A 13314-nucleotide genomic window follows, 5' to 3' on the forward strand; every position below is an offset into this window, starting at 1 on the left:
AAAATCACAGCCTTCGAGTCAAACTCAACATTAAATCATAAAATCTTGGCAATCATGCACTAGTCAGCCACTAGCAAAAACTTCGTTCATTCATGAAGATAATCAGCATCCCGACCCTAGCTGTGGCGATCGTGCATGCTTCGATGTTATTCAACTGGGGGGTGTTTCATGAAACTTTTTGTCGGTGATTTACACCGACAACTGTTAAAAGCTACTGAAATCCTTGCGTCTGATTGGCTGATAGCAAATTTGTCGGTGAAAACCTCCGACGAACTCGTTGATGAAACGCCCCCCTGGTTTATTTTTCTCTTGCGTAATTCCCGGTTTTACCGACACATGCTTAGGACTGAAATCAATCATTCAATAAAACTTTATGAATTGTTAAAAAAAAATATTAATGAACTTATTTACACCTATATTATTCATTAAATTTACTATTGTTATTGTTGTTTCCAATTATAGGTATTCAAATGATAAATAGTCACTTTATTTTATCATTAAACTTCATTATCACGAACGTGGCTGCTATTCTTGCTGGACTGGGAAACTCCGAGGTCAGGGGTGAAGAGGCGACGAGATGAGAACGTCATGTTGTAGGTCCGTGGTGTACGTGAGTGCATGTGCGTGTGCCCCCATCGGCTATCGATCGCATGCATAAAAGCGACGGTAGAACTGGTGCGACGTGTGTCTCCGAATCTGAGCTCTCTGTCTGTCTGTCATCCTCATCATATCCACTCCCAGTACCCCAGTCACCACTCGTTACAGTTCAGACGAGACATTGTTCAAGTCACAACAGATAAGAAAATCGCCGACGTAAAATCTAGCAAAATGGCAAGCGGCAGACGTTTCTGGGTAGGAGGGAACTACAAAATGAACGGGAGCAAAGCTGTGATTGACGGACTTCTAAGAACATTGGAAGAAGCTCAGGTCCCTGGAAATACTGGTGAGATATTGTTAGACTGGACTCTAGACTAGAAGAGTAAAATTTAAGACACGATTAACAAAAGGATGTGAAATTAAATTTAACTGAAGGAAGGCAAGGCCTAAGACGTTTTTAAAGTGATGTGTCCTGCAGGAGTTGCATCCTTTCTATGTTCCAATTCAAGTTGCACCTGCCTAACAATTAGACAGAAAGATCCGTCTGTCCGGAGGACTCTTTTTCTATTTGCCATTAACGCTGTCCTCCGTATACGGAGTAGCCTTTAAACAAGGCGACTCGCTCTGCGTGCCCCCGTATAGCGCGTTTACCCCACAAACCTGTTGGCCGGCGAGCGGAGCGAGCCGCCTTCATCCACTTGTTCAGGGATGTGTACTTTTGTCGTTGTTGTTGCTTTAGACTCTATATTCTTTGACAAATTTGCGTACAAATTTGACGCAGAAAATACTCACGGCACCAAGGCAAGCCTCGTTAATATTAAGTAGAATAAGAATAGTTAACCAATCATAATTACGATCGCTCACCTATTCATAAATATTGATAAGGGGTTAATGACGTCACACATTGTTTCTCGGTGCCTCACAATCAACGTTACATGGCGCCTCTCCGACTACCTACGTTGTACGTTGTAGTATACGAGAGTGAATACCATTCAAATAACACGCAGATGAGGAATGAAGCAATAAGGACGTTTACAGACCTGATTTCAGCCACAGATTTCGGTGAGTTTTTGACGTAATTTAACAAAAAATCGTATACCAATTATTGAATGATTATCATAGATTACGATAATTCCTTGTATTTTAGTTTTCCATGATTAATAAAGATACATGAAGGAGTCACACAACCACACTGAAAAATGACAATGTCTGCAAAGGAATAGAGGTGCAGCCGCTGTCCCTACAGCGGCTGCTTGTAGCTAGACTAGATCTAGACTCTACTTACATGTATACGTTCTGTGGGTGTGAAGTCAAGCCTTTTCTTTCTACTTCCTGAAGCTAGCGTTACTGAGGGTGCTGATCTCATGGGTGATTTTGTCTTTGGCGAATAACATCTGAAAGTTTTGCTCTTTCGCATGTGTACGTTTGGACTTTCATCACTCATCCTCTTTGGTCTGGCTCCATATTTTGGCATCTTGAACTTGGGCGAAAATGCTTCGGTTGAAGGCTTTGGTGCTGCTGTCACACTATATGTATCTACTAGCTCAGTCATCTTGTTTAATTGGTTTAAACATGATCGGCAAATGTACAGACCCTGAAAGAGTGGCCCCTCCCGATCTCCTGCTAAAACAGCACCCTGGCCTTGGGCTTGGCCCTGTGCATGAGGCGATGATTGTGTCCTGGTTCCCGTTTCACGTTCATCGGCAGTAGTGTTTTGCAGATCAAATCCAAATTTCCGTAAGTTTTCTGCGATACTGCTGTTGATCCTCCTGTAATTTCTACAGATCAGAACATCTTTGCCACACTTGATACATTTCCGAACTTTTCTCCGTTTGGAATCCATTTTTTGCACAGTTACAACGCAGTCTGATACCCAAAAAACGTCGTTAAAACGCTATATCCATGATAAATAGTGTCGGAAAACACAACATGCAAGAAAACAGGTGATCGTCGAAAACAAGCCTAGTCTTAAACTAGCCTTTTATTATTGTTATTAACCGTTACCGAGGACGATTGGCACGCGGGCATATGGACAAAACGTAATTGAAAAAGTGTATAATCGTGGAGCAAAGGCTAGAATGTTTTCTCTGGCAATCGTCAATAAATTAGTGGGTAGAAAATTAAAAAAAAAAAGCTAAATATTATCCAAAAATTTCTACTACATTATTTTTTTAAGAAATAAAGACAGATAAAATAGTTATAAGAAGCACAGAAAATTGTACGATATAAAATTAAATGACTAAAAAGAAGTAAATTTTATAATTATCCGAAAAAATACCCCATCAAATAATAAACGAGTCCATGACACTTGCCGTGGGAAATTCTCTTATCTCATTGGTTGAATGCTGCGAAAATTAATTATTCATGAGCTGAAAACACGTTGCTCTATATCTAATGAATTATTAATTTCCCGCATCCCTGAACGAGTGGATAAAGGCGGCTCGCTCCGCTCGCCGGCCAACAGGTTTTTGGGGTAAACGCGCTATACGGGGGCACGCAGAGCGAGTCGCCTTGTTTAAAGGCTATATACGGAGGGGATCCGTGAAGCCAGACGCAGTCTCCGCGAAACATTCCCCGACGGACAAATACAGACCGATCTTTCGGTCAAGCACCTGCCATGCCAAGAAGTGATGATTGTGATTCCTTTTAAATTTAATCTCTGCCTTCCAATGAAATTATATAAATTTTACAGTTTCATACAATGCTGTTCAAATGTAACGTTAGACTTTTTACTATGCATGCACACAACTACATGACCATGATGACTACACAGTTAGTGATTTAAGTGAACCATGCAACAAATCCAACCACTCTGAAGTGCAAGATCTGTCGCCACCTGATTATGCACATCTTAATGAGTAAATTTACAAACATAACATCTCGAACTCTCGAAAATGATGATTGCATGATCATCATTCATATATACCTCATCATACATCATCACTGAAAAGAAGAATTGTTTCCCTACTTCCTGTCTTCATGGTCTTAATTATTTAGCTGATGCGCCTTTTCAAACTGAAGTAAAACATGATGAGAAGCAGTGAATCTCGGAACATGATTAAAGGGATGGTACAGTCGTGGAGATGAAAATTGGGCCCTAGGCTTTGAACTTTTTGCAAGATACCAAGAAAACACTTATGAAATATTACAGAGCATACCATTTTAAGAGGAATTCAAAGTTAATTTGATGAAAATCAGGTTTGGAATGACTGAAACATCCAAAAACAAAGTAAAACAAAGCGATTGTAATAAAAGGTGGGTCCCACACTTTATTAGAATCGCGCTGATTTGGATATCTCAGCCATTTCAAAACCAATTTTCATCAAATAAAGGTTGAATTCCTCATGGAATTACATGCTCTTTCATATTTCATAAGAGCGTTCTCATTATTTCGCCAAAAAATGTTAGAAACCTGCAATTAGATCTCAACCAAAACCATATGATCTCTTTAATTTCATGCATTGGATTGGAAATAAACAATTCGCTCACTTGGGCTCAATTATAATAAAGCAAATTGTCCAAGGGTCAATCTCCCCGCGCCAAATTTCGACCACATGCAAAAGCAAGCATAGTCTAGGTTTTTCATGAAGCAGGCAGTCAAATTTTGGACGACGTAATATGGTCGAATTATGGGCAGCTTGCTTTACTTTGTCTATACGTACTAGATTCTATAAGAGAGACATATCTTTTTCCTTTATTATCTGTTTTTACTCTGGTAAAATGTGCAGAGAGGTAGAAAATGAGATTACAAATCATAATTACCTAAAAACTTAGCCTTCTCTTTAAAAGTACTGTATTTTGCTAATGGCAGTGTCTTGGTGGTAATAATACCAATGTATGCCACACACCACAACTGCACACATTTTCATTGATTTAAGACAGTTGTTATCTTCTGCACATTTAGTGTAAATTCATTTTTCAAAGCTGCATTTCTATTTGCCCGGGCTTGCCGGCAGCAGATATCATTTAAGATCAAAGCTGAGAAGAATGCTTGCTATACTTTTGTGACACTTTTGACATAGACAAAGGCATGCATTAATTTACAAAATGATGAATGTCCTGTGGAGTAGGTCAATGTTTGAACTGAAGAAAATCAAATTTGTGTAGCAAAGAAATAGCAGATCTGTCTCTATGTGGGGGGGGGGGGGGGGCTGACCATGTTACATTTACCAATATTAGATAAGTCCAACGAGAAGAGACAGATACCATCGGTCTTTAGAAGTAATGTGTGCAGGGCAGGGTGAATGTGTGATGTTACTTTTCCTCTTCTTTTTTTTTTTTTTGTGTGTGGGGGGATGAGTGTAGACTCTAGCAGAATGTTGGCTTGGAGATCATATGACATTTGTTCTGAACATACATATATACCATGTATATGCTCATATATTCTTGTTCTGTGCGCTTGCAACCATTTTACACAGGGTGGCAGTTTTAGGACCCCTGGCGAGGTGCAGGTACCTCACTATGTTTGATATACACTAAATTGCCCCATTGGCAAGGTGTTTGTTTTTTTTTACAGCGGTTTGTTTGTTTGTTTTTACAGCGGTTTGTTTGTTTTTTCATGAACTTTTATTAAGTTAGCCATTTTCCTTTCAGATGTGGTGGTGTCGCCACCAGCTGTCTACCTCTCCTACATGAATTCGAAGATTCCGGCAAAAGTCAGTGTCGCTGCACAGAACTGCTACAAGGTGGAGAAGGGTGCCTTCACCGGAGAAATCTCTCCTGCTATGCTGAAGGACCTTGGAATAAGCTGGGTCATTCTCGGCCACTCGGAGCGGAGACACAAGTTTGGAGAATCTGATGAGGTATGAAATGACAATAATGCTGCCATTATGGGATTTGGTGTATAAAAAAATCTGCACCAGGGTTCTACCTCCCCTTCCAAAAGTTGACCATGGGCCAAAGCATAGGTTTCTGCATGTAGCTGGCAATCAGATTTGGAATGGCAATTTTTCTGATTTATGGCCAGCTTGGTTTAACTAGCTGTTTGTCAAAAATTGTTTATTTGTGCAACTATTCTAAGACACAAGGTGAGCATACGCTACAGGTTACTGAAAGATTCAAATATCAAATTGGATTGAAGAAAGCAAGTAAAACTGAATTCTAATTTTAAACTGTATGCACACTTCAGTGTTGTCCATAGATATCTAATGCTACAATTGCAACCATTTTTTTTTTGTGTGTGTGTGTTTTAGTCTGTACACCCAAGTTCTTTCAAATTTGTCAGTGATATTAATGTATACCATACGACTGAGAGATGGTTTGCATTTGAAGCTAGGACATGGGCATTATGAATTCAGTGTCGTAATAGATGCCCATCATTCTAGCTGCCAAAGTGATGGCCCCATGTCTAATGAAGATTCCACATGGTGTATAGCCAACACTATCAGAAGTGGTATAGGTAGTCGTGGTTAAGATTCAGGCACCCATTTTGGAAATGTATTCAGCATTCATCTACCAGTAGAGTGTCTATGAAGTTGGTATACCAAGGAAACAAGATGAATTTAATGATACTTGGCTTTAAAACAAGGTCTATAATGTGAAGGTATGCAGACAGGAAATGTGTGTGAGGAATGACATCACCTCACATCACAGAAAATAGTCATTGTTGTTATGGGATAATCCTTATCTGAAGTGCATTTAAAAGATTTAGTATCTAATGTGAGAACTTGTGGTATCTTGAGCACAACTGGACTCCAATGGCAACTACAAATCAGTGAACAAGCATTGTGGAGATACCCTTTTTCAAGCATAGAGCTACAAAAGGTAGCTCTGTGTTCAAACTTATTATTTCGCAAACACTGACTTTGTTCTGACTGCTACCCCCTGTCAGCTGATCGCAGAGAAGACGCAGCACGCCCTCAGTGTCGGTTTAAAGGTCATTGCCTGCATTGGTGAGAAGCTGGAGGAGAGAGAGAGTGGACAGACCAACGAGGTCGTCTATCGCCAGATGAAATTTTTGGCAGGTGGGCACTGATTATCTTGAAGGGATGGTACAGTTGTAGTTAGATGTTGCTGCAGATTTTCAACTTTTTTGTGTGTGTTTGTGAAAAAATGAGAAACCTCTTTTGTCAAATATGAAAGAACATGTAATTCTTAGAGGAATTCATAGTTTATTTGATGAAAATTGGTCTTACAATGGTTGAGATATCAAAAACAGCGGTCGAAATAAAATACAACAGGCCACAACTTTTTCTAGCATCTCTTTATTTTACCTTGATTTTGGATAGCTCGGTCATTTCAAAACCAATTTTCATCAAATAAACTTTCGATTCCCCTTAGAATTGTATGCTGTTTATCCCATTTCATAGAGTGGTTTCTATATGACTCGCAAAACATTAAAAGCTGAATCCTCACCTCAACTAATACTAGAAACCAAAAGCACAAATAGAAATTTATGTGGATTGAGTGAAAAGCAGCAATAGTGTATTAGTAGAACACATCAGTGAAAGTGTGAGGAGAATCAGACAATCGATTATAAAAGTTAGGAACTTTCAAAGTTTGAAACTGAACACCATTGCAAAACTAATGCATCTTCTTATTGCTTTGCCTTCTAATTTTTGAAAATACACGTGGTATGCAGTGAAAAGTTGATTTATCACTTATATTTACTGCTGGTATTTGCAGTATGACAGGGCTGGCTTAGTTTGTTACAACATTGAGTTGTCATTTTTATTTGTTTGTGTTTATCGATGTCTGGATTTCTGGCACATTATCATGTTTCTGCTGAAGACTTTCTAACACTTGAAAATTAACTCATCATGTAACTGTCAACACACTAAAATGGTGTCCATTCCATCTAGATGCGATTTCGGACTGGGATAGCGTGGTCATCGCCTACGAGCCTGTGTGGGCCATTGGGACAGGGAAGACGGCCACTCCGCAGCAGGCCCAAGAGGTCCACCAAAATCTCCGCAGCTGGTTGACGGAGAACGTCAGTGCCGCGGTCTCTGCCAACACCAGGATCGTTTATGGAGGTTAGTGACATTCCCACCACTACCACCACCACTGAATTTTTATTCTGTATACAGCTTGTTGGTAATTGGCAACACAATTATGTAGCTTTATGTTCTTGCTTCTCAAATGGACAGATATTTCTTTAATTTGTTTTGATTTAGTGCAAATCTCAAGAATTTTAGCAGGTCCACCTCAGATTTCTTAAATGTAAGATACACAGTAAAATTCAGGGGTGCTTAAATGATAATGGCAAGACAATAATTTTTGCAAAAGGTAAATTAAAACAAATTCTTAACAATTTTATTGGTTGAAGAAATACAAGAAATATACAGTCAAACCTGTCTATAGCAGTCATCCCAAGGGCGACGAAAAAGGTGGCTCTTGTAGACAGGGGGCCGCTAAAGACAGGGTTAACATTGCTGTTCTCGTAGGATTAATTGTGTATAGTGGTTGCATGAGGCAGAAGGTCGCTATAGACAGTGGTCGCTGTAGACAGGTTTGACTGTACCAGTATTTCACTTTGTTCTTTTCTCCATTCAGGCTCTGTAAATGCAGCCAACTGCCGTGATTTAGGATCTCAGCCGGACGTGGATGGGTTTCTCGTAGGGGGAGCATCCCTGAAGCCGGAATTCGCTCAGATTATAGCCGCTGGAGGCCAGTAGGATTCAAGGTGATAGAGCGCCCTCACCAGTGTAGGCATAGTCATATCGGTATTTCCCTCCCACGATGGTTTCCCCGTGAGCTGTGATGTTTTGTGACTGGAGTGTTGGTTCATCCATGGACAGGACATTGAAATATCAGGGGTGATTGATATGGAGTATGCCACTGAATATTATCAATATTCTACATACACATAAGCCAAAGGTCTCTTCTGCATGTTTGTCAGTATTGGAACTCTCCTACAATGGTCTTGAGGGACTTTGATTATTTTAAATGCTTGGACGTTATAAATGATTTTAAATCTGAAGTAACTGAATGAAAGGTGCTTTTAAGTGTATTCAGCCTTTCAGAACATTTGCACACTGTTTCTTCCAACGAGCAATCGCAGTTAGATGAAGAATGAGGCACTATCTCTTCTTCTAGTCTGAAGAAAATTCACCTTTGATAGTCTGAAGTGAATCACGTTGAGGATGAATACAAATCCAATAAGTTATTTACCCTAGTCAGTACACTGCTACTTTGGAACCTCATTATGACATGGTCTTATTTAGTACAAAACCGTTGTATGTATAACAAGGCAGTTGAGTGAATTCCATTCTTTTGATATTTTTTTTTCTTAAATCCCTGATATGACGAGATATTCAATATAATGAAGACATTTCTGTGGTTCCGAGCAACTCATTATAATGAGCTTCCCCGTATTGTTATGAGTGGATGTTATGATGAGGAAAGTAAAGGCAAGTTGTAACACTCGTTTCACTCTCTACCTCCTCCTCCCCAGAAAGGCCTTTTCAGGATATCAACCCTGAGTAGACTCTGTTTTAGATGCACTCTTTGCCTTCTTGTTTTACAGTCTGAGAAGTTTGTTTTTGTCATGTTGGGATTTTAGAGAGGACCTATGAAGTATTTTGTAGGATCTTGTTGGAAAGTTCTGCATAATTCTTTATTTTGCAAGTGTTGGCTTATGGTCTATTTAATGATACACTTGCTGATGCCTGCTGTGTCCAGCAAAGCAACTGACACACTGTGTGGTACATGTGGTGCTACTTGTTTTTCCCTGTTCTTCCCTGCCCCATGAAATGTATTACTCTACAATTTGATGATCAGTCATTAGTCTAAACTGGACAACAGTATGATTTGATCCCTTAAGTCCATATCTCGTTAGAATTGAAGTTCAATAAAGTCTTTCCCATTTTGGAGGTCAGTTTCCACATGCTAGAACATGCTACAGCATAAAATGGTTTAGTGGAACCTTGCATTTTGGTACCCTTTTGAGAGAAATGTGATAACAGAGATTACAGCGGTAAAAAGTATGTATACATGTATTGTTTGAAATAAAATCAAGGATTTAGAAAGCATTATGGATAACCTTGTGTCTCTTTGATAATTAATATTGGTCATCTGTGGGGGGGAAAAAATGTGGCCGACAGATGATCACTATCTGTTGTGAAAAATATGATAGTAGAAGTGATAAGTATGATGACAAAAGTATGTAAACTGTCCTGATACGTGTATAATGTATATCACTGGAATATTACTTTTATGTACATAAGATAGTTTAAAGCAAAGAAGCTCCTGGGCTGTTTTACCCTATTGCTTTAAGTATTTTTTTTTTTTTGTCCTCTCACCCTGCAAAAAGCTGAAACACACACAGAAAACATTGTTCGTTTCTTTTAAAGGGTGTGTACAGTTCTGGTCGAGGTGAGGATTTAGCTTTTAACGTTTTACGAGATTCAGAAACCATTCTATGAGATGTCAAAGAGCATGCAATTCTAAGGGGTATCAACAGTTTATTCGATGAAAATCGGTTTTGAAATGGCTGAGATATCCAAAAACAAGGTGAAACAAAGAGATCCTAATAAAATTGTGGCATGTCGCCTTTTATTATTAGCACTTTTTTGGATATCTCAGCCATTTGAAAACCAATTTTCATCAAATAAATGTTGAATCCTTCTTAAAATTACATGCTCTTTCATATTTCATAAGAGGCTTTTCATTATCTCACTTAGGAATGTTCAAAACATGAATCCCCACCTCAACCAGTACTGTACAGTCCATTTAAAAAATACAGTACAGTGTATTAATCAAATAGGGAAAAAATTGTCCAAGATCTGGAGGGCTCCATCCAGTTATTTGGTGAACTGTTGTGCCAAACAAGCAAATAATGGAGTCTTCACAGGTGTCGATTTCTTGGGATATCGAGTTCTGTGAGAGAACATAATGATTCCCTCTCAATCCAAGTTCACATTGAGTGAAGTACATTGTATTGAAAAGAGCCTCTGTACTTGTCAATGTCACACTTGATTGCTGTGTATTGGCTGTGTTACTTCTTGGCTGTGTTAATGAGGTTTTTAGAAAGAAAAGGTGCATGATACTCTGGTCAGTGAGATTTCACACTATTTTCTCGAGGTGTGATTGTTGACGAGTAGCATTATGATTGGACAGGCAGGGATACAGTGGTGTAGAACAGGATACAATCATAAATGACAATTGATAATCAAAAATAAGTTTCATTTTGTATTTCTTCGAGTCCATTTATTGCAAAGTACATGTGTTCACACACTTTAATATTGAGATCTTTCATTATAAGCCATGTGAACAGTTATACGATGTTTTGCTATGAGTTCTGAAGCATAGACCTTTCAATTTTAGTGTACTCCTGTTATAACAAACATGGTTATAACGAAATACCGGTTACAACAAAGTCAACAATTCGGGCCGCAACGTTATCCACTCTGTGCTTTTTTATTGTTTATTTGTTCTGTGGTAACAAAATTTCGACATAACGAAAGAAAACTGCAAGTCCCGAGGACTTGTTATAACGGGAGTCCACTATATATATATATATATATATATATATATACACACATTCGTCTTCCTCAGAGTCGTCAATGACAATTATAACAGTAAACAAGATGACACTATTTTCTATATAATACATAAGTGGTAATCATAGTGGTAACCACTTGTGTATTATTTATATTATCGAAAATTTGGTCTGAATAAGTAGCATGGTTGGACTGAAATGCATTACCACCCTACTTCGTCATCTTTTCTGTACTGGTACCAACACGCGGACTACAAGTATCATTATATATATATATATGTATGTACATACATACACATAGTAAAGTGGTAATTTACAAATGTTGTATGAATGGCTTCTGTTGGGATGAAAAGAACACACTTGCACCTGTTCTGTCCAATATGCACCAAGATCATACATGGAATATCTACACTAGTGTATTACAAAGTTTTCATGAAAGACCCTCCAGCATTTCCAATACCGCAGGTACAGCATGTCAATTATAAACAGTCTTCAATGACCTTTATCGCATACAGCTGTATGACGAGATTGTTAACAGGAACACAGATCAATTGAAATTGTCTAATTTTGGGAAAGTCCCCTTCAATTGCAAAGTTTAGTAGCAGAGTAACTGACACAGATGACAACCTCATTTATTGACGAAAGAAAATTTAATACTCCTTCATTACAACTATTTCCAACTTGTGATGTTGGAGTGAAAATGATGCATTTTTATTTCATTCATTGAGAGGAACGAGTACATGATGATAGTAAAAAACAACAACGAACACATTTTGCATTAAGAAACAAAAATACACCGTACAGTTGTGCTGATGATTGATTCAACACTCACAAAAAACATGAACAATGAATACAAGATATTGTGCCTGCACAGCGAAATCTGATGTAACGAAAACTTTTTATTCTCTTTTTTGTCCGACTGAAATTAATAAGTTCTTGTGGCAGATACATGGTAACAAGACATGTCGGCGACTGGCGTGTTAATTCCGTATTATTCATCGCATTATTCTCCCAGTAGGTCTATATATTTATTGCCAAGGAGAGACGGCAATTTCATATGTTTGACGAATAATCATCTAGTAATGTTCACTAGTTTTCTTGACAATACTTATGGTGCGCCATACGTTTAAAATATGAAGTAAAGGTGTTTTTTTTTTTTTCATTTCTCTTGACTTTTAACTCCATGTGACCAAAAAATCTATTCCCTGCATAATCACTATGTGGCACAAATTGCATTTACTAAACACTGCTTGGAGTACATTGTATGCATTCAATTTGCAGGGTATGGTGAAAACAATATAATTTCAGCATCAAATATCTTTTATTTCATCATTTTAACCCGACATTTGACCCTTGACCTCTAACCCCAAACGTCATAAGAGAAACCATGTCAGGCAATACCTCCATGTAAATGCTCAATATACCGTGACCCGTTTCCGAGATTAAAAGAAGGGGAAATTGGAAATTTACTATTTTAACTTGACCATTGACCTAGACCTTACGTCCCAAAACATCTCGTAATTCACGTACAGTGTACATGTATACACACCGAGTTACATGGAAATGATTTAGGCATTGCAGAGATACATGAATATTATAACCTAGGGGAAATTGTGAAAATCTTTGGCATTGGAGCTTGACCTATGACTTTTGACCTTTGTCCACTCATATGCCAAGTTTTAAAGCGTCTTCAAAATCGATTATGATCGAACAGACGGACGAGCAACTCGAAAACAGTGCCTCCGGCGACACTTCGTAGCGGATTCATCATTGGAAACAAACTTAGAAATGCCGCTACGGCGACTGGTATGCATCCGCCATATCGCATTATTCTCCCATATAGGTTTGTTGTACAAATGTACATCTTGACATTACATGTATCAGACGACCAGTTTCACATGATTGGTTAAAAACTGAAAAGATTACGTTGAAAGTTTGATGGCACAACGCCACACGTGTTTCAGTTATTTTCCTTGAACGTGATTTCACTAGGCTAGCTAGAACTGATTCAGAGGGCAAGTGTTCTTGAATTTTACCATTAGTTTCACTTGATCTTTGACCCTTGCTCCTTGACCCCATGGTCCAGATCTTTCTTCAAATAATATACTAAAAGATGATATCTATATATAGGGAAGGACGGACAATCCGTAAACAATGGGTCCGAAGACACTTCATGTCGGAAGCATAAAGTTTCGCACACTAACATCAAAAACTGTCAAAATACTGCGCTGTACACACACACACACACAAAAGCAAAATCACGAAAGATTAGCCTG

At 38.5% G+C, this 13314-nt stretch overlaps 1 protein-coding gene across 1 annotated transcript; it reads left to right on the top strand.

Annotated features, from left to right (window-relative positions):
• Positions 1 to 624: 624 nt before the first annotated feature.
• LOC140238426 (triosephosphate isomerase-like) lies at positions 625 to 9569 on the top strand. Its single transcript, XM_072318335.1, has 5 exons — positions 625 to 943; positions 5191 to 5399; positions 6428 to 6560; positions 7398 to 7571; positions 8092 to 9569. Exons 1-5 carry the CDS (start codon positions 829 to 831, stop codon positions 8211 to 8213), a joined length of 753 nt encoding a protein of 250 aa, XP_072174436.1. The 5' UTR covers positions 625 to 828; the 3' UTR covers positions 8214 to 9569.
• The last annotated feature ends 3745 nt before the right edge of the window (positions 9570 to 13314 follow it).

The sequence above is a fragment of the Diadema setosum genome, chromosome 15, assembly GCF_964275005.1.
Source record: "Diadema setosum chromosome 15, eeDiaSeto1, whole genome shotgun sequence".
Classification (NCBI taxonomy): Eukaryota; Metazoa; Echinodermata; class Echinoidea; order Diadematoida; family Diadematidae; genus Diadema; species Diadema setosum.

Coding starts and splice junctions, on each gene's coding strand:
- LOC140238426 (XM_072318335.1), top strand. CDS start 829: ATGGCAAGCGGCAGACGTTTCTGGGTAGGAGGGAACTACAAAATGAAC. Junction 6,561..7,397: donor CCAGATGAAATTTTTGGCAG/GTGGGCACTGAT, acceptor CATTCCATCTAG/ATGCGATTTCGGACTGGGAT. Junction 7,572..8,091: donor CACCAGGATCGTTTATGGAG/GTTAGTGACATT, acceptor TTCTCCATTCAG/GCTCTGTAAATGCAGCCAAC.